The sequence below is a fragment of the Phyllopteryx taeniolatus genome, chromosome 5 (genome assembly GCF_024500385.1).
Source record: "Phyllopteryx taeniolatus isolate TA_2022b chromosome 5, UOR_Ptae_1.2, whole genome shotgun sequence".
Classification (NCBI taxonomy): Eukaryota; Metazoa; Chordata; class Actinopteri; order Syngnathiformes; family Syngnathidae; genus Phyllopteryx; species Phyllopteryx taeniolatus.
In genome coordinates this window covers 27186267-27208178 of record NC_084506.1, presented here as the reverse complement: position 1 = coordinate 27208178, position 21912 = coordinate 27186267, and the positions used below count along the sequence as shown (strand labels likewise).

The 21912-nt window shown below is 41.3% G+C and overlaps 2 protein-coding genes across 3 annotated transcripts in view; one reads left to right on the top strand and one right to left on the bottom strand.

Moving 5' to 3' along the window:
- Positions 1-14501, top strand: part of tmem266 (transmembrane protein 266) — a 31658-nt gene extending 17157 nt beyond the window's left edge. The window contains exons 4-11 of one of the 2 annotated variants that reach the window (XM_061774354.1): positions 1819-1973; positions 3792-3865; positions 5239-5295; positions 5417-5555; positions 8304-8419; positions 9104-9296; positions 12486-12548; positions 12621-14501. In XM_061774354.1, coding sequence (XP_061630338.1) covers positions 1819-1973; positions 3792-3865; positions 5239-5295; positions 5417-5555; positions 8304-8419; positions 9104-9296; positions 12486-12548; positions 12621-13228 — 1405 coding nt within the window. In that variant the 3' untranslated portion in view covers positions 13229-14501. Of the gene's footprint in view, positions 1-1818; positions 1974-3791; positions 3866-5238; positions 5296-5416; positions 5556-8303; positions 8420-9103; positions 9297-12485 lie in introns of both variants that reach the window. The other variant, XM_061774353.1, reaches the window with a different exon arrangement.
- A 1-nt stretch (position 14502) lies between these two features.
- On the bottom strand, positions 14503-21002 carry etfa (electron transfer flavoprotein subunit alpha). The gene is made up of 12 exons (XM_061774355.1): positions 20875-21002; positions 19925-20074; positions 19726-19807; positions 19561-19643; positions 18151-18250; positions 17929-18039; positions 17677-17778; positions 17465-17533; positions 17302-17384; positions 16418-16483; positions 16250-16330; positions 14503-14827 (listed from the first exon to the last, which is right to left on the bottom strand). Exons 1-12 carry the CDS (start codon positions 20911-20913, stop codon positions 14792-14794), a joined length of 1002 nt encoding a protein of 333 aa, XP_061630339.1. The 5' UTR covers positions 20914-21002; the 3' UTR covers positions 14503-14791.
- Positions 21003-21912: the final 910 nt, after the last annotated feature.

Sequence of the window (21912 nt, the reverse complement as noted above, 5' to 3'; positions counted from 1 at the left end):
GCCACGATTGGGTATAAAAGGAGCTTCCCTGAATTGCTCAGTCATTCACAAGCAAAGATGGGGCGAGGTTCACCTCTTTGTGACCAAGTGCGTGAGAAAATAGTCCAACAGTTTAAGGACAATGTTCCTCAACGTACAATTGCAAGGAATTTAGGGATTTCATCATCTACGGTCCATAATATCATGAAAAGGTTCAGAGAATCTGGAGAAATCACTGCATGTAAGCAGCAAGGTCGAAAACCAACATTGAATGCCCATGACCTTCGATCCCTCAGGCGGCACTACATCAAAAACCGAGATTAATGTGTAACGGATATCACCACGTGGGCTCAGGAACACTTCAGAAAACCAAAATCTGTAAATACAGTTCGGCGCTACATCCGTAAGTGCAACTTGAAACTATACTATGCAAAGCAAAAGCCATTTATCAACAACACCCAGAAACACCACCGGCTTCTCTGGGCCCGAGCTCATCTAAGATGGACTGACGCAAAGTGGAAAAGTATTCTGTGGTCTGACGAGTCCACATTTCAAATTGTTTTTGGAAATTGTGGACGTCGTGTCCTCCGGGCCAGAGGAAAAGAACCATCTGGACTATTATGGACGCAAAGTTCAAAAGCCAGCATCTGTGATGGTATGGGGCTGTGTTAGTGCCAATGGAATGGCGATCTTACACATCTGTGAAGGCACCATTAATGCTGAAAGGTACATACAGGTTTTGGAGAAACATACGCTGCCATCCAAGCAACGTCTTTTTCATGGACGCCCCTCCTTATTTCAGCAAGACAATGCCAAACCACATTCTGCACGTGTTACAACAGCGTGGCTTCGTAGTAAAAGAGTGCAGGTACTCGACTGGCCTGCGTGCAGTCCAGACCTCTCTCCCATAGAAAATGTGTGGCGTATTATGAAGCATAAAATACGACAACGGAGACCCCGGACTGTTGAACAGCTGAAGCTGTACATCAAGCAAGAATGGGAAAGAATTCCACCAACAAAACAATTAGTGTCCTCAGTTCCCAAACGTTTATTGAATGTTATTAAAAGAAAAGGTGATGTAACACAGTGGTAAACATGACCCTGTCCCAGCTTTTTTGGAACGTGTTGCAGCCATAAAATTCGAAGTTAATGATTATTTGCTAAAAACAATCAGGTTTATCAGTTTGAACATTAACATCTTGTCTTTGTAGTGTATTCAATTAAATATAGGTCAAACATGATTAGCAAATCATTGTATTCTGTTTTTATTTATGTTTAACACAACATCCCAACTTCACTGGAATTGGGGTTGTAATTTAAGACTCTAAATTTGCTTTTGGTCTATTTCTCCCTCATTCTTAATGGAATGTTACCGTAAAACAAAATGTTATTGGTTTTAGTAAACTGTTAAGCCCTGTGTGGATGTTGTAGTATTTTTTTTACAATGCAATAGTGCTGTCTGGATGTGTTTTGTGGCGATTTGCAAAAAAAAAAAAAGCATAAAAGCAAACAACTGGCTGTAATCTCAGACTTAATTTAAAACCAAAAGAGAGCTCTTAAGTGGAATGAAGCAAGTTTGCCTCCAGGCTAGAATGAATGAGAATGACTTGAGATGAGAGGGCCAAATTGTGCAACACATTTGTGTCAACATAATTAATTGTGTTAAGTGTGTCATTTTAACATTGGCTGATAAAAAAAACTGAAGTCACGAACGCTGAATGATTTGTGCGTGTTGACCTTTCTTGTGTTTTATTGACGTGACCTTTCCTGTCAGAAAATACCATGACGCCCATCACTTGTCTTTCCCCTTCTTGCCCCCTCCCCCATCATCTCTTTCAGGTCCAACTGGCTGAAGCCGTGCTGCGGGGGCCGGGCGGCATTGTGGCAAGTGTGCCTCGCGTCAGCCGGCTTCAACTGTGTCCTGGTGGCCTGCGTGGTGCTGGTGGTTCTGCTGCTGACTCTGGAGCTGCTCGTCGACACCAAGCTGCTGCAGTGTGAGTAAACAGCTGCGGATTTAGGAGTCCAGCTGTTCCTTTTAACTGTCGACCGTCAGCGCTTGTCTGCACCTGGAAACGTGCGCATGTCGCACGGCTGTTGTGAATGTGCAATGAACAAGCTGCTAACTTTTTGCCAAGTCATCATTATAATGATTAAAGTCAGTAATTACTTCGTTTGTCATTCGGAGTCACCACTGAACTACAACCGTTGCACTAAAACATACAAGATGACTTTGTTTGCTACACACTGATTCCCTGAGAGGTTTAATTGAATTGAATGAATGGAAATGCCATTAATCTGCCCCCCCCCCCAAAAAAAACATTTATGTTTTTTTTCATAAGGACAACAGCAATCTATAATATTGTACTTTATAAACGATAGCAATAAAATCATTAAAAAGAATCTAAAGAATTAAACAGTTTGTGCAGCATGATGAATTAATTGCCACTCCTTCTGCTGTGCGCATCTTGGCCACCCGGGGGCACTATCATACACTCATGAGGACAAACGGAATACACAATAAGTGTGCACTGTAAGTGACTCAATAAACTGCTGTAATATTAGTCTTTTTTTCACAGAGGATAAAGAATATATGCCTATGAGTATTGTTCTTGTTTATCTGCGTGTTGATGCATCATTTCTGTTCAAATGTGCATTGCTTAAAGGGTTAAAACATTGCAACTATCAGGGCTATTCGTTAGACCCGTTTACGGTGTTTTACAATGTGTTTTACCATTCAGATAGCGGAAGGCAAAGCTGTGCAGTTGTTTTCAATAGACATTGTGTAATTATCTTTGTTTTATGTTTAGTTGAGAGTAAACGTCAATCTGAAGTGTCATTAAACAGATTAAAGCCTCTCGGATTTTTGCTTGCAATTCGAAGCAAAAAAAGTTGCCCGAATCACAGCTCGTTTGTCGAAAAACCCGTAAGTCGGATCACTCGCCCCGAGCCAAACAATCTTTTTTACTACAGCACTAAATATTACATTGTCAAACATACGCAACTCATTTTTGCCTCTCATTTTGCTCAATGAAAATTATTTATTACTGAAAAAAAGAGTGCCTCCAATATTAGTGAAGAGTGAAACAAAATCCAAGGAGTTGTTTTAAAATATAATAAATAAATATCCACCCATCCGTTTTATATACTGCTTGTCCTCATTAGGGTCACGGGTGAGCTGGAGCTGAAGCCTACCCCAGCTGAGTTTTTGGGCGAGCATGCGCGTGAAGAGTGAGCACCTGGAGAAAATCCACGCAAGCACTGAGAGAGCACGCAAACTCCATACAGGAAGGCCGGAGCTGAGATTCGAACCTCATAACTGTGTTGCAGACTTAAAATCCACTAGTTCGCCGTGCTGCATTCACAAAAAAATAACCTTCCAATTTTAACATTGGTTTAAAATCACCTCACTGTGCATTTGTCTTCATATAAAATAATGCTAAATTCTCGTAAGGACAGTGTGAGTATCTATTGGTCCTACACTAGTTTATCTTCTCCACCCTCTGACCTTAGGCAACTGATCAATCATGGTCGTGGCAAGCGAACTGTCCCATAAGTATTCCACTGTTGGTACACCTTGCCAAGTGGCGTGACCCGCGACAAGCCAATGTCACCTTCATCCGCATCATCTGTCCTGGCGGAAACACGCTCGTCCATCATGAGCGCAAGGTCACAGCGCGTGTGACCAATGTGAATGTGTTTAATGCCATCTGGTATACGTTTTATTAGCACAATAAATACACAGGCGCCAGCAGCGTCCGTCCGTTGTCACGTGAGCGAGCCGACCGACCAATCGTGTTTCCTCTCACCTGCAGTTAACAACGCATCCCAGTTTGCCTGCGTCATCCACTGGATCAGCCTGGCTATCCTGTCTGTGTTCTTCACCGAGGTGAGTCCCCCGCAGAGCTACGGCCAGCTGCTCCACAGCAAAAGTGCTCGCCTTGCAGTTGATGCAGGACTTCCCTCGATTAATGCTTTTGTGCAGATTCTCATTGGAATGCTCCCAACAATGACAAAGGAGCTAGCATTAAATGAGCTCGTGTTTAGCGTAAAGGTATCTATAATAATAACAATATTGATGTATAACATCAACAACAACAAAAAAAGTTTACAGTTTTCCTAATTAAAACCGACATTTGAATTAAAATAATACCCATAATTAATCTCATGAGGATGTATGGGACCCACACTGGAAAGAAAATGTAAATTATGACAGTAGTCTTAATCTTACAAAAATAATGACATCATTTACCTGAATGAAATGAACATGATCACAAAGATTTTTAAAAATGACAAGATTCAAGTCATATGACATACTGTGTATCTGTCAAGATTATGACTTTTTCTTGAATTTTTTTTTTTTCTGATTATAACCTTACATCTTTATTCTTGCACAGTCCTCCTTTGTATAATCTAATAATATTAGGGAAAAAATGTAATCTGATCATTTGAGTTGTTAGATGTTTAAAACTGGGCCTATTACTTTGGAGCCTGTCCCATCTGATTTAAGGCGAAAGGTGGCATACGCCATGGGCTGGTCGCCAGCCAATCGCAAGGTGCATACAGTATCGACAAATAACCATTTGCGCTCACATTTATGGACACATGGAGAACCCACAGAAAACCCGCGCAAGTATGACGAGAACAAACTCCACACGGGAAGGCTGGAGCCGAGGCACAGACCCTCTCGACTGTGAGGCAGACGTGCTAACCACTTTTTACACTGTGCTGCACATTAATCAAATTCCACACCCAACAAAACCTTACTTTAAACTACACTTCTTTACACTTGCAAATATTACTTTAATACTCTTGAGGCAGACATGCTAACCACCACCGTGCTGCCCAATGCCAGCATATTTGATACAAACATTGATATTGACCTGGAGTGTATCGATTTTGTCCCACACGTACCGCACAATCTTTTTCGAGCGCAGCTGTTGTTCTTGTGCCTCCAAATAAGCGCAGGTGTTCAAGTATTGATTACTGTTTCCTCTACAGCCTGAGACGTTTGTCTTCCTCAGACTTGACGGGCCCGCTGCTAACATTTGAATTCATTAGTAGGTTGGCTGCAAGGGATGAAACCACGTGCACAACAGCAGTAAATGCCACCACCTTGGTCTTTTATTGGGAGTTACGACCCAGGATGCACTGCTTCCAATACCCGGTGTCACGCAATGGTTTAGTTCGGCTCTCCTTGTTTTTCTCACATCTCACGACAGTGTCACCTTCTCTCTGTCTCTGTCCTCTGTCCCCCCTCAGACTGTTTTCAGGATCGTGGTCCTGGGGATATGGGATTACATCGAGAATAAAGTGGAGGTAAGCTCCCGTGGGTGCTATTAGTCCCGCGTCAGGGGCTCCCTTCTCTGCAGTGTCATTGCCTCAAAGTCACCGCTCAAAATGGCCAACATGCAAGAGTTTTTTTTTTTTGTTCCCTCAGGTGTTCGATGGAGCCGTCATCGTCCTCTCACTGGCCCCCATGGTGGCCTCCACGGTGGCCAACGGCCCCAGCAGCCCCTGGGACGCCATTGGCCTCATCATCACGCTGCGCATCTGGAGGGTCAAAAGGGTCATTGACGGTAATGCGGACTCTGTGTGCACGAGTGTGGGGAATGCAGTGGCGGTTTCCGGCATGTGCATGATGCGTGGCCGCACATGTTGGCGTTGATGAGGGGGTGGCAACACATCCCTAATTTTAATCAAATGCAACATAAAATGGTTTTCAATTGAGTGCCATTTATATGGGGAATTTGCAGGCATTTGTGGAGTCGCCCTCTGTAGACGAGACACGGGGTGGGGGGCCAAAAAAGATTAATGTAATAGAGTCAGCAAATATCATACAAGGACATCATAGATGATTTTGCACCAAGGAATGTCAGAAGGCAACACTTATGAAATAATTTTATAGTCTAATCCTTACCATAAAAGGAAGAAAGCACACTGGGAAACAAAGCTGAAATATTTGCAATAAGGTTGTTTTTTTTGTCTGTTTGTTTCCTTGATTCAAGTTGTTCTGTGCTGTTGCTTTATTCTTATTCATTTATTATTCAATATATTTTGATGAAAACATAAGGTCGACTCGAGTGTGTGTGTGCGCGTGTATGTTGTTGTTTTTTTAGCGTTGTAGGCAGTGGTCTTGCACAGGGTGCCATTCAAGCAAGGACCACCACAGAGTGTGTGTTAGTGTGATCGTGTGTGTCCCCTTTCGAGCTTGTTGCCTCAATTGTCTCTTTCCTCGTTATTTTATTGATTTAACATGACTTATGGTATTATGCTGTCCTAATTAATGTGTTTTTGTTCCGCTGAGGCAGTCGCTGAGGGCAAACTGTTAAACCAATTATGGAGAGCAGAACACACTATTTGTTGGGAGTCATTGTTGATTTTAACAGCCTTGCTCCCCCTTGTGGTTTTCCAATTAGCTGCACAATGTGCGTAGTGGAGATGGCAGGGTGAGCGCCAGTCAGCCCATCTTACATTCATTGAGAACAGGGGTGGGCAGACCTTAGTGCTGAATGGCCACGTTTGATTTTTATATCGGTTGGATGGGCTAGGTCATTATATACCTCAATTTAATTGAGGTAAAATAAATAAATAAAAAGTTACGGTGTTAAGGAATGTATAAAATAATTGATTCTCATCTTTTATTTCATTAGTCATAATTAATTTAATTATATTGTTTATAACTTCCATCCGCCCATCCATTTTCTGAGCCGCTTCTCCTCACTAGGGTAGCAGGCTTGTTTATAACTAATTCGCCAATTTTTTACTAAAATAAATACAAAATGTCAAATATACATGTGCAATTGTTTATTTTACCGATTTTCAACATTTTTATATTCACAATAAATCAATCATATAATGAGATTAAAACATATATATGTGAATATCAATCCAGCCATCACATCCATTTTTCTGTAACTGTGTTATATGGGCTGGTCGCCACTCAGTCGTAGAAACATAAGATTGTTCTACGGACAATTTAGAGTCCTGAATCAAGCTCTGAAACCTTTTTTTTTTTTGAGTACCCACAGAAAACCCACACAAACACGGGAAGAACATGCAAACTCGGACATGTGCACATATAGCCACCAAGTGGTGCTCAAGCACCTGCCTTTTTACCCTGAACCAAAAAAGTGCACTTTTTGCTGTAGCCCATTTTTTTGTGTCCTTTAGAGAATTGTACATGTGCTCCCGCCTTGCCCCCATGCCCCCTCCTTCTCCATCCAAAAACCTGTCATTTGAACAGGTGTGTGTTGACTTTTATGTTCAATATAGCCTCCTTTCACCTCCTTTATTAATCGTTGCATTATTGATTATATTAACAGAAATACACAAATTAAATTAAAAAAAATTCTTAATTGCATGAATAATTTTGATGCCCTATTTTGGGCTACTCACTAAAATGTCAAAAACTATATACCTTAATAAACAATTAACCAATATTATTGTGGGGGGGGGGGGGGGGCTAAATTAATCCAACAAACATAACAGGCCTCTTGAAAATTTAAATGCTCAGTAGACCGGATTGTAGAAGGGAGCAGACCAAACTTGGCCAACCCCTGATTTAAAATCATTCAATCTTGTTTAAACATGAACATGAACCCATTAACATTATAGAAGCTTGAACAAGCTTCTGTCCATCATCATCATCATCATCATCATCCACAGCATCCACTGCACGTCACCATCTCCAGGCAGACGAGCAGCTTCGGTGGCAGGCTGCTTTTAATTCCACCTCTGGAGGGAATTGCTAATATTCCCTCAACTCTGTACTGTCAACATTTTTCAACCCACTGAGGTTATGCTTAATAAAGAGTTAACTTCCTTGTCTTTGTGTTAATTGGGGACAAACACACACAACAACTCGGAGAGGGGTGCTGACATTTAAAACGACTTCGCCGCGGTGGAACGAGCTGTTTAGCTGCTTAGCTACCTAGCTTGTTAGCTTGCGGGCTAGCGAACATAGTAAACAGTTAACTTTCCCGTGTGTTAATTGCGGACTGACACACAAAACAAGTCAGAGCGAAGTGCTGACGTTTTAAACATCACTTCGGTGGAGCAAGCTGTTTAGCTCATTAACTCGCTAGCTTATTATCTCGCAGGCTAGCGAACACAATAAACAGTTAACTTTTTTTTAGGATTTGTGTAGATGTCATGTCTAACAATAGTAATGATTACTACTAATAATTATATTTATATACTTTAGGTCACGACCGTAAGGAATGGTACTCTGCCATAAGCCACCACAGTACAGGGTTGGTGTTGTTTGGAAGTACAAAAAAAAACGGAATTAGAGTAATATAAAAAAAATATTTCTCTTGTCGCAGCCTACGTGGTGCAAGTGAAGGTGGAGATGGAGCTGGATATCCAGCAGTATGAGAAGACCAAGGCGGTGAGAGAGGAACAGCTCGACCGCCTCACTCAGATCTGCCAGGAGCAGGCGGTAGGTGCAATTTGCGTCAATTGCAGCTCAACTAGTCATTACAGTTTGTTACCTGGAGAGAGCAATAAAGCACAATGAGACAAAAACAAAAAATTGCTGGAGTCTATCCCAGCTGACTATTGGCGAGAGGCAGGGTACACCCTCGACTGATTGCCAGCCAATCGCAGTGTTTTTAAATTCTATCTTTTAATTTATTAATGGACTAGCATTCAAACATGGTTAAAACATCTGGCTCACAGTTCTGAGGTTCTGGGTTCCAATTTCGGCTCTGGCCTTCCTGTATGGAGTTGAAATGTTTTACCAGTGGATTTTCTCTGGGTACTACATCGTCCAAAAATACTGTATGCATTTTAAGTTCATTGAAGATTCTAAATTGTCCCCACCTCTCACTCAAAGTCGGCTGGGATAGGTTGATAAATCCTAATGACAACAAAAATAAAAAAAAATATATATATATATGGATAATTTGTTTATTAATTTTTTTTTAAATATTTTATAATATATTTTGTAATTGACAAAGCACTCTCTGTGAGCTTTGGTGTAGGCTTCAAGGCATGTCATTGAGTTGTCATGCTATACCATTTCGATTTGTGCCTTGTACAGTGCAGACTGTCCAATTCTTTCATCCTGAAAAGAGTGAAGAAATGAAGTCAACAGCCCTTTTCTCTCCCTCGCTCCCTTCAGTTTGAGATCCGGCAGCTGAGGGCCCACCTGGCCCAACAGGACCTGGATCTGGTGGCGGAGCGGGAGGCAGCCATGCAGATCCACCATTTGTGGGGTAAACCGGGCAGCAGTTTCCATGAGGTGGACGGACTGGCCCCTGGGGTCTCCGAACATCACAGGCCGGCCAAAGTTAGAGAGCCCGGCGGGCCCTCAGGTAACCGTATGGAGAAGGCGGCTCCTTTGTATCAGTAGGGTATCAGATAGCTTTAATGGACAAGGCAACGTTCACTTGCTGTTTTCTGTGCTAAATTGTGGCCTCGGTGCCTTGAGGTCTGCCGGACAAATGATTGTTGATGCACAGACAAGTCGAAAGTTGTTCATGTGGAACTGGCAGCCATGAAAAAGCCTTCACGCTGACACGCTGATTTGATAAGAAACAGAGTAGAACCTTTAAGGTCAGGAACAATCTGTTCCAGGATCCTGGTTGACCCCCAACTTTTTGGGATTTCAACACTATTTTACCATAAGAAATTATTTAAAGTGAATTATGGAGTGTTTCCCCCCGTGCCTGCGTGGGTTTTCCCCGGGCACTCCGGTTTCCTTCCACATCCCAAAAACATGTACGGTAGGTTAATTGAAGACTCTAAATTGCCCGTCGGTGTGAATGTGAGTGCGAATGATTGTTTGTTTGTATGTGCCCTGCGATTGGCTGGCAACCAGTTCAGGGTGTACCCCGCCTCCTGCCCGATGATAGCTGTGATAGGCTCCAGTGCTCCCGCGACCCTTGTGAGGATAAGCGGCTCAGAAAATGGATGGATGGATATGTATTATCATAACGACGTTACTGTACTGGTAATATTTTAGATAACATTTCAACATTCTTAACTGTCATATACTGTAAGAGCCTCGCAACTCTTTGTTTTTTTAAATTCGATAATGACATACAAGTGTAATAAGAAGTTAACCTCTCTTAAAACAAACTCAATAGGAGCACACTTAGAATATCTTTAGACTACAATACAGATTTTTTTCTATTTATTTCCGCTCTCAAATGGCACAATTGGGATATGCGTCATGGCAACATAAATAGGAAAAAAGGCATGGAATCGGACCGCTTCAGTTCAGAATGTACATAAATATCCGATGCGTACTGATATGCGCCAATGTTATTGCAGTGTAAACCCACAGATCGGATGGATATCCCCTGTCATTGCCAGCTTGACGTCATCAAAATACACCGATTGGGGATGTATAAATACCTGCTCCTGCACAAACAACAAAAATAAACACATTCAAAAAACACCCTCTGTAAATGTAAACTATAGTGAAAGCATATGCTATCTAAATACGCTACATTAGAGGTGTGGCCATCATTAAATATGTAAAATAATTGCTCACGGTAGCAAATGGAGTATGTAATGTGGACGTTACCTTTGTTTAAATCAATGGGGAGAAGAATCAGTCCAAGCCAAGAAAATACTAAACAAACTGTAACATCTAACATTTGTACTTTTGATACGCAGTGGTGCCTTGGGATATGAGTGACCCGACTTAAGACTTTTTCGACATATGCGCCGTCGTTCAGCCGATTTGTTTTGCTTTGACTTGCGAGCGAAAATGTAAGATACAAGTGCTATATGAAGATTTAAGATACCAGTGCTATATAGCAGCAGTTTGGCAAATAGTGAACAATTCTTCAAAAAATAGCTTGCAAGCCGTTTATTCCTAGTCCCAGTTGGAGTATACTATCAAACTAAACATTAAGCAAAGACCATTACACATTGGGTATTTAAAATCACAACATAATTTGGTGTTTAATTCGACTAGCTTAATGCTAAAGCAAAAAGGGAAACACCATAGACGGGCTAACAAATAGCGTCTATGTGGCGGTGTTATAATGCTTTAGGACTTTGAGAACCTTAATGGTTACTAAAAGCCTAGCAAATACTAGCAGTAAGCAGCAAAACACATTAATAGGCACTTCTAATTTGGACCTTTTATGACGGGTTGACATCACACACAGACACACATTGTTGCTTTCCTCTAACACATCTGAAGTGCACATCAAAATTCTAGTGGCACAACAAGACAGCAGTGACAGGTCATAACTTAGGACAACTTAAGGCAACACAGTGCTGTGGATGCAGCTCATGTCGGGGCTTTATCAAAGCTATAAATCATAGCAATACATCTGTGATATATGCTTCTGCTCTACTACGCCTGCTCCTTCTGCACTCGTGTGTGATTGATCATATGGACATGACCCCTGTCACGTATGACATGATACACTTAAGACAATTTAGCGTTATGAGAAGCTCCTCAAGACATTCATGCAAAATATGCTTGCAAAATATGAGACAAACATCGAAGCACATAGTTTATTTTTATTCATAATTTGTATTATTATATGGCGGCGGTACGGCGATCTACTGGTTAGCACATCTGCCTCACAGTTCTAAGGACCGGGGTTCAAATCCCAGCCCCGCCTGTATGGAGTTTGCATGTTCTCCCCGTGCCTGTGTGGGTTTGCTCTGGGGACTCTGGTTTCCTCCCACATCCCAAAAACATGGATGGTAGGTTAATCGAAGACTCTAAATTGCCCGTAGGTGTGAATGTGAGTGCAAATGTTTGTTTGTTTCTATGTGCCCTGCGATTGGCTGGCGACCAGTTTAGGGTGTACCCCGCCTCTTGGCCAGATTCAGCTGGGATAGGCTCCAGTGCTCCCGCGACCCTTGTGAGGATAAGCGGCTCAGAAAATGGATGGATGGATATGTATTATCATAACGACGTTACTGTACTGGTAATATTTTAGATAACATTTCAACATTCTTAACTGTCATATATATACTGTAAGAGCCTCGCACGCCCGTGACCATAGTGAGGATAAGTGACATGGGAAAAAAAAAAATGTAGAAAGTGGTGTACCACTTGAGTACATTCTAAATGTCTAATGTGCGTATTTTATGTCATTTACCAATTTTAACCAGTTTCTTATCGCTCTCAACAATGTTATAAATCAATCATTTGTGATTTATCATATATTTCATCTTGTCTATCTGACAACAGCAAAGTAGATCAATGGTATTCTCCAATCCTTTTTCCCAATCACATTTGTGTGGTCACTTGTTGCTAGGCAGAGCTCACATGGCTGAATCATATCTGCCCCATCCGCCAATAAAAAATGGCTACATGCTAATCACACCTACAAGACCTACAAAAGGAAAGATTCTAAAACAACACTAGAAGGATTATTAAAAAGATTTACATTAATTAATGCTCTGTATTAACTATAACAAGATTTTTTTTTAAATAGTTTTATCGTCTCATTTTATCTACAACCATTGTGAATTAATTCCAAATTGACCAAAAGTTGTGATGTTACTGTATCTTCCTCTGTCTTCAGATCACCACGGCCAGGACGACATGAACAACTACATCAGTCAGTACTACAGCGAGCCAAGCAGCGGTGAGCATCAACGACATCCCTTTCACTCCACCATCCCGGTATCTGTATCAGTCCGTGTGCCGTCTCTTGTAGACATGGGCATCCCGGACCCCGCCGCGCGCGTCATCACCACGGCGGCCATCGACGTCCACCTGCCCGACAACCCCAGCCAGCTCCCCCCGTCTCTGGTGAGCGCGGACGGCGTGTCTGGCCTGCAGCGCGCCAACAGCTCGGCCAGCGAAGCCTCGGCCACGACGGCGTCACGCATCAGCAGCCGCACGCTGGGGTCGGCCGCCGACTACAGCTCCACCGTGCGCGAGGCGTCTACGTCCACGGACTACAGCGACCAACACTGCTACCCGCCGCCCTACAGCAGCCCCCTGGCCCTGGGGACTCAGCCCAGGGGGAGTCCCAGCGCCGTGGTGCAGGAGCTGCTCTCCTCTTTGTCCGAGGACTCCTGTCTCACCCAGAAGGGCCTGGATCCCGTCAACCTCAAACCGCCCAGCCCGACCGGTTCCACTAAAAACAGCTCCGAGCTGGAAAACAGGATGAACATCTACAACAAGAGGAACCAGGAGACCCGGCTCAGGTCGCACAGCAAACCCCTCATCCAACTGCAGGGCACTGAAGCTTTCCTGGAGGAGAAGTACCGGATGATGGAGCCGGTCGACGCTCCGATCCATCATCTGTCTGGGACATAAGGCTGTGGCGGAGTGCAGGAACAGGAACCTCCCTTGATGCGCCAAACCACCATCTGTCAGAGACATAAGATAGTGGACAAAAAAAGGAACCTTGATAGATTCTCAAATCCATCATCAGTCTGAGATAATAAGGTGAAAAAATTTAGCAGGAACAGGAATCTTCATAGATGCTCCAGCCAATCACCCACCTGGGACATAACATGGTGGAACAGAGCCGGAACAGGAACCTCACTTGATGCTCCAAACCACCCTCTGTCTGAGACATAAAATGGTGGACGAGAATAGAAACAGGAACCTCAAAAGATATTTGAATCAATCATCTGTATGACACATAAAGCAGTGAAAGAGACCAGGAACAGGAACCTCCAGAGATGCTCTAGTTAATTATGTGTGTGGGAATTAAAATGGTGGATGAAAGCAGGAAGAGGAACCTCAATAGATGCTTTCTCAGACATAAGGTGGTGGTAGAGAGCAGAAATAGGAACTTCAATAGCTGCTCCAATTCAGCGCCTGTCTTGGACATTACATGGTGGAGGGGAGCAGAAACAAACCTCCATTGATGCACCAGTTTATCATCTGTCTGGGACTCAACATGGTGGATGAGAGCAGGAACCTAAATAGGTGCTCCTGTCCATCATGTGTCATGGACACAACATGGTGGAGAGGTGGCGGTGAAGAACAGGAGCAAGCACGTCAACGGGCTTCATTTGTACACTTGTGTGCCCATGGACCTGGAAGAGGACCACCTATCAGGAAATGACTCTCACTAAGACACTTTGATAATTTGACAAAACTTGACCAGCAACAGGAAGCATTCCTAATGCTGCATGAACTTAGAACCTCTGCAAGCACATCTGCCCTTTTAATAAAACATCGTAAAAGCAGTTTGATGGAATAACTGCAGGGTACAGCGGAATCAGTGTTTGTCATTTTTAATCTTTGTCTTTCTATTTTAGCTATGTTTGTAATCTAAATTCTATGAATGGAGTTTTAAAAAAAAAAAAGACTTTTTCAATCTAATCAAGTTCAGCTTCGTCAGTACTGAAATTTACATCAAGGTGTACATTATTGTATTATTGACTTTTAAAGGTTGTTAATCTGTGTAAATATTTGTAAACAAGAATGTGCGTCTACTACCAATTGATTATAGCATGAAGCTTCTAAAATATTGCACACCAACTTTATAGTACTGGCAACAGACGTTTTCTATCTCGGTCATTATGGAGGGCTGACACTACAGAGAGCGACCAATAAAGAGAAAAAGAATACACAAGTGAGTCATCAGTTGTCACTTTTAATGCATTGAATCTCAAAATTACAACTGTTACAGCTTAGCAGGAAGAGTTCCCAGACACCACCAGTTAAGTGGAATTGCAGCTAGTCAATACTAGAAGCACAAAATATGTTCAATCAAACTTGTGCTTCAATTGTTGACATTTAAAACGTGTATATATAAAACATGTTATTGTTCTAATGACATTCACAGCAGGTCTGTTGCATCCTGTACTCGTTCTTGGTGAAGGCTGCAGCTGGTACATGAAAGCTTTGACGCTCGCTTTCGCCTCACTTGCTCAGGGCTTCAGTCATCTCAGGAACAGCCTGGGGGACAGCAACAGGTCAGATTTGACTTTTTAAATTCAATATTATATTTTGTAATCATTTTGTGGTTTATTACACTAATGACATTTTTATTAGACCACCCTTCTTCAGTCTATTATTCATTCCAATGCCCTGGTACAACTGAAGCTACAATTGTTTGAACAAATATAACAATGACAACAAAAATATCGGTCAAAAGAGTTTAGTTTAAGAGCTGACATCTTCATGCCTGCCATTTTCTATGGTTTTCTTGATTGTAACCAAAATCACTCGGAATACGATTAAGATGAAGCTTGTCAAATAGGACAAAGTATTATGGAATCAGTTACATTTTGTCATGTTCATTATATTATTCATATTTGTAGAAATTGAAGGAACAAGGGTTGTCTAATCTGATATTTACCATTTTTTATTACATAGTTTTAAATATTTCAAATTATGAACCGCTATAATTTCAAATGCATTTAGTGTATAAAGTTTTCCACAGAGCCAACATTAAATGATTAAATGCATGAGTGCATTACAGAACAAAACTGAACTAATTTCTGAAATAAGATATTTTCTATTTTATTTATATTTTTCTTTTCCCTGAATCCAGTTTCTTCATCTTGCCAACCTTGTGGGAAGAGGCTAGTGAATGCAAACATTCTTCCACACCAAACTCTTCCAACAATGTGTGGATGAATGGACTAAAATGCCCACGGATGCACTTTCAAATCTTGTAGAAAGTCTTCCCAACAACATTGGTTCTATCTGCAACTGTATATGTAATGGCCAGACAATGTGTCCCAACATTTGGCTGTGTATGTCCAAGTTTTCCAACTAAATTGGGCAGAATTTTCCACAAAGATTAAGAGCTCAGCAGCATTTGTCACAGTGAAGAAGCATACCCAAGAAACACACAGTGATAACAGGCTACCTTAAACAAGACAGGCCTTGTTAGCACTCAAACTGTTCCTCAGCGACTTCAGGACACGACAGAGTTCATCACGAGTATCAATTGTCATTTTGGGGGGGAAACGAGCAGAGGGGCCATCCATTTTAATCAGCTATCTGATCACCGGTAAGCTGATCTCACGCCGGAGGTCACAAGTCCACTGCCACTCACAATTATTACTAATCATGTCCACCGGGAGTTTGTCAAGACACCGGCACACTTCACGTGCACCGTCCCATGAGAGCTAAGACAACAAGAGCTGTGGAACACTTTTACACTGAACAAATGTGGTTGTAATTTGGATTGGAAAACAAATGTCACACAAAACTAACCATTATCATTTTTGTAAAGGTGCAGTTTTCGATACAGGACCTTAATTTATTCATGGTTTTGTCAGAATTGTTCATAGCTTATTTCGTGTTGCTTTTTTAGTTCCTGTACACAGGATTGCAACTATTTCATATACTGAAGACAGAACAGCTCACCTTAAAGAGATCAGCAACCAAGCCGTAGTCTGACACCTGGAAAATGGGAGCCTCTGGGTCCTTGTTGATGGCCACAATAGTCTAAAAGCATTCAAACACAATGAAGCCTCTCTAGTCTTTAAGGAGTACATCAATAATTTCACTTAACAGTTGGTTTATGAGATTTACCTTGCTATCTTTCATTCCAGCCAAGTGTTGAATAGCTCCAGAGATGCCCACAGCGATGTACAGCTCCTGTGGACATGAACAGGAACATGCTCGTAAAAAGGAAGTGTGGCACGTCAGAAGCGGCGTATGACAGAGGCTCGCCTGTCAACACATCAGCTCGGGCTAAGGCCCATGCTTGGAGGACCTCTATGTTAAAGTGTACAAGAATGTATTTTATTAAATTGTTTTATCACACTAAGTTTAATTTAAATCAGCTAGTTTTTACAGTTGAAAAAGCTAATTAGGTCAGTCTGGTCTAAGAACTGGACCAGACATCACTATTCTAAACGGTAATGGATGAACTGACCCCTTAAGAACACTTAACTGTGCCATTAGCTGCACTTAATGTGTGAATAATCATCACCAGAGAACCTGACTGAACTGTCTAATAGATAATTAACCTTTAAAGAAAGGACAGGGACGATGATAACGACTTGGAAGTACAGTGGAAGCTCCAAGGTTGAAGATGAACAGAATTTCCGACCGGTTATCTTAAAGTATCTCCACACAGGGCCTACTCTACCTAATGTATACGCCAGGCTGGTAAAGTGGTATCAGTGTCGTAGTATTGGAGCATTTATTCAAGCCCGAGTACAGATGTACAGTATCAGCACTGATGAAAAAAGACACACACACACAAAAAAAAAAGCAATACACAAAGAGTTAATCCTTTGATTGTTGCTAAACTGAGCTCTTATAAGATATATTTCAATCTCGGAGGTTTTGTGCAATTTTAAAGGCATATTTGTTCACTGTACAACCTCATGGCTATTTAATTCAGAAGCTCCACTGTAATGTGTAAAGGTAATTTAATATCTGCTCATATCTATGTCGGAGGAACTTACCGGTGCTACAATCTTGCCCGTTTGTCCGACTTGCATATCATTAGGAACATACCCAGCATCCACTGCAGCTCTAGAAGCGCCAACTAAAATAACATTGTACGTATGTTTAACCGTTTTAGAAATAACGACATTGAATTATGTTTCTGTTTGAACAACGTCTGACCTGCTGCGTTCATTTTGTCTGCAAGATCATAGAGTAATTTAAAGTTTTCTCCACTCTTCAAGCCTCTTCCTGGAAACACACATGAAAATGAATCAGTGAATCAGATTAAATCAACTTAATGAAAGATGGAAATAAATGAGTTTTTATCTACATTTAAAATTACAGTGACAATACAGCATCTTGAAACTCCTGTCACAAAAACCTTGTCCCACCTCCTGACACGACAATCTTTGCACTGGTTAACTCTGGACGGTCACTCTTGGTCAGATTCTGTTCCAGCCACTCAGAAACTCCCACGGCCGAATCAGCAGCCACTGCAGGTCATATGGAAACCACACAAACAATAAACGATATACAGTGCAACACATGGCCACAACATAGGCACACTAGTGAAATCCAATACAAGAGCTGTATGCAAAGATAAAAATGTTGTGCTTTTACTACCATTGTCAGGTGTTATTTACCCGTTTCTGTTGCAGCATTTCCTCCCTCTGTGGGAACCGCCTCAAAGGACGTCCCTCTTACGGTCAACACCTTCACAGGCTCATTACACTTGACTGTGCTAAGTGCATTGCCTAAGTACATTTTACACACACACACACACCCTTTGTCAGTAATAGTAATACAAGTCAAAACTACATTTTGAATTGTGGCGTTAGGTTTTTGTCAAAATATGAATGACTTACCGGCGTAGATGGCTCTGACAAACGTATCTGGAGACTTGATCTCAATAATATCCGAGATTGGAGCCACATCCAACTTGGCAGCCACTCTTGGCAGCAAGTTCTGCACAACAAAAAGATTTAAGGAAAATGTGCACAGCTCACAAAGGTTCAGATTTGCTGATTCAAAAGGAGAGAAAAGATACGTACAACCTCTAAACCAATCCAACTTTATTTGTAAATGCTTTTCGGACAAAGAAGAAAGCAACTCAAAGCGCTTAAAGTCGTACACTTCTGACAGCTGGAAATTAAACCAACATTTTCAAGAAAAATAGTCCTTTTAAAAGGGATATATTATGGAAAGGTGACTTCTGAATTGCTGGTGCACTTGTATTCTGGTCTCTGGAATGCCAACCCACCCATCATGTGTGAAATCAAACAACCAAATAAATGTTTTATTATCTGGACATTTCTAAAAATGTGTCTGTAAGCATGCTAATTTCCATATTAACCACCCCTCAAACAGAGTTTCTTTGTTCATGACTTGGCAACAAAGGTGGGCGAAGGTCCGGAGATGCTATCATAACACAGTCAAATAGTAAGCAGAGCTGCATTGAATTTTGCTGGATGCAGATTAGAGTTAGCCAACAGTCTCAGCTTCTGATACAGTGAATATAAAAATTCTGCACACCCTTCTGACCATGGAACAATGACATACCTCTGTTGCTGAGGAAGCTCTCTGCGAACTATGGCCAATCTTGTACGATGTGACTAAAAAAATGTCAGCAAAAGTCTACTACAAGAGTTGAACTTTTGGGGGGCTTAATCAGAGCCACTTTAAAGGGTGGCAGGTCTGTGCTAACTCCCATTTTCACAGGAGTTTGAATTCTGAGCCACATCCCCAGTTACAAGAGGCTGTGCGCACTTGTGCAACCACATTATCCTAGTTGTTTGGTTTTACTTCCCCCTCTCAAAAACAATTAGTAAAAAGGTCAATTCTTGCTCTCATTTTTTATATCACAAAAACCGTGTGAAGACTTAGTAGGACTCGCCCTTGGCCCATCAGTACAGGGGGCGGGCTATACAGTTGCTCACTTGCATTAGACAGGGGCGACTCTCTCAAATGGGCTAGTTTCAACAAGACAAGAAATAGATTGTGTGCATTGTACTATCATTCTAGATCGTTGGGGTATTTTGATAAAAGCATGTCACAAACATGTCATTAAGACACCTGGAAACTGTTCTAAATTGTGAAAAAAATTAATAGTATTTCTCCTTCAAGTTCAGACAGTTTTCTTGTGTGTCATCTGCATTTATTGGATGGCAAAATGGAAAACTCGTATATATCCTATTCTATTTTTGTGTGTGTCATCTGTATTAATTTTGTCATCTGTTCACAATCCAGTACCGGTTCTGTTCCTGTCTCAGTGTTACCTTTCCAAAAGCAGACGCGCCGGCACAGATGTGGGTGAAGTTGAACTGTTTTTGTGTGGCCAAGATGAGCGGCGTCAGCTCCTCTAGAGAACAAGAACATGCCTGAGTAAATGTCAGAAGACTGACATCGCTAGCAGACAACTGTCGACATGTTTGTCTCTGTACCTGGGAGAGCTCCTTTGTAAGAGTCGCTCTGAGCCACCAAAACTTTCTTCACACCTTGTACTTTACTGATTTCTTCCACAACCTGGAAAAACAGCATAGTGTTGAGACAAACATTTCAGAAGTCTATCATCAGTGTATTATGGCGTTCTTGTGTTTTAAACATGTTAAAGCCAGTGTATGAGTCCGATGTTTTTCACACCTTTGTGCAGTTTGTTCCTGCAACAAGACATGAAACTTCTCCGCCAAGTTTACTAGCAGCACTGATGGCATTCAATGTAATTGGCGTCAGCTTGTCATTGTTGTGTTCTGCAACCACCAAAGTGCTCTGAAACCTTTGGAGGACACCAGCCTGTCGGACATGACAAAATGTCAATACAACGACCACCCTGAAGTTATATTAAAACTGAACATTATTCTTATTTTTGTAAAGGCAGAAAGTTTGACACAGCTCTTGTATTGTGCGGGTGTACCTAATATTGTGACCTGCCTTGTTGAGCCATACGTAATCAAACGTAGCAAACGTAATGTACATTTTCAGGAAAAACTAAACATACAATTGAATATAGTGTCGCGTATGAATCATCAATCCAGTGGTGTGTGTGAGACTGTGAAACAGCACAATGTTCTTCAGTAACCTTCAAGATAACGCCAGCCAGCTTTCATTTGGACACAGCTAGACATTACTAGTCGAGAACAGAGCGTCCACTCACATGTTTACACAATAGTGACATTAAAAGCACCTGTATCCTATACGTGACCTTTACAAATATGTAATTTTGCGACGTATTCCAGAATACATGTTCAAAATATCCATGTTGACAAGATAATTGAGAAATGATTTTGACTCGGCTGTTCACAAAGTTTCATAACCACTGCGCTAGCTATGGTAACCCAGTTTAGCATTGTCCAAGACCGCCCTGTCGAGTCATAAGTCAAACATTAGAAGGTTATGTCACACTTTAGTCTATTAAGCATCTATTAAACGCATTTAGGACGACGAATTTTTACTTAGAAATTCTCCTGTCTGACTGACAGCTGCTGCAAGAAAACAGGCGACATAGCTCCCGTTTCGGGTGTATCTCAAATAAAACCACAACGGTTCGATAATATGGTATCCGGTTCATTAGATGATAGGCGTCGAGCTCTTACCAAGCGTGTCACACTCGTTTTGGTAAAAACTCTGTTCATGGTGGACTCTGGTCTGGATGCTCCTCCGCACACTGCTGCACACACACTGAAGAGAAGGCTGTGGGTCCAAGGTCGGGTGACGTAATCGGTGTACTTCTCGCGGGATTGAACGAGCGACGCCACAGACGTGCCTATAAAGTAGCCATTTAGGTAGGGGCGACGTTCCCATCAAATGTAATGCAAGGACATTGAAATTAACTGGCTCATTTCTCAAACGATTTTCATGATGTTGACGTTTTTGTCAATATCAAAGCGTGTGCTTTCAATGCAGAACATATATATATATATATACAGAGATGAGAGAGAGAGCGAGAGAGAGAGACAGAGAGAAAAGATTGATTGATTGAAATTTCTGACAGAAAATTTTTTTACGTATATAGACTCATTAATAATACAGTTACTAATACACTATATGTAGAACGAAGAATGTACAAAGAAAAAATAATGAGCAGCATTGAGGAGAGATTAAAAGAAATTAAAATCTTATCTAAACAAGCAAAAAAACAAGATGTCGCATGTTGGTTAATGGTAAATCATAAATATAGTCTAATTATGCTACTGTAATAGATAATATAATGTTGTACAATGAGTGCAAAATGTGAATATATGTTCTGTATGTAATTAAATGATAATACTACTGCACTGTTTCTGTTTAAAATCTAACTTTTTATTATATAGAAATTAAACGGCCTGTTTTTTTAACTACCAAAATGTTTTGTTTTGTTTTTGTTTATTTATTTAAACTAATTTCGGTATGATTTCCATACATTAAAATGAAAAATATATATATTATTAATCTTATTATCCACTTACCTGCCACAACATTGGGAACACCTGCAGAACACTAGAGTCCTTCTTTAAAATCTTATACCTTTAGAATACATGATACACAGCACATTTTCAGTTGAAACCTAATGTTTATATACATTATATGAAAAGATACATTCGCTTTTCTCTCACTGTCTGACATGAAATCATCCTATTTTGGGTCAATTAAGA

What these genes read in the sequence shown, in the direction of transcription:
- etfa (XM_061774355.1), bottom strand. Translation starts at nt 20,913, where the DNA reads ATGAACAGAGTTTTTACCAAAACGAGTGTGACACGCTTG. An exon ending in CAGGAACAAACTGCACAAAG is followed by an intron (nt 19,808 to 19,924) that starts GTGTGAAAAACA and finishes CTGTTTTTCCAG; the next exon opens with GTTGTGGAAGAAATCAGTAA. An exon ending in GCGCGTCTGCTTTTGGAAAG is followed by an intron (nt 18,251 to 19,560) that starts GTAACACTGAGA and finishes TTTGTTGTGCAG; the next exon opens with AACTTGCTGCCAAGAGTGGC.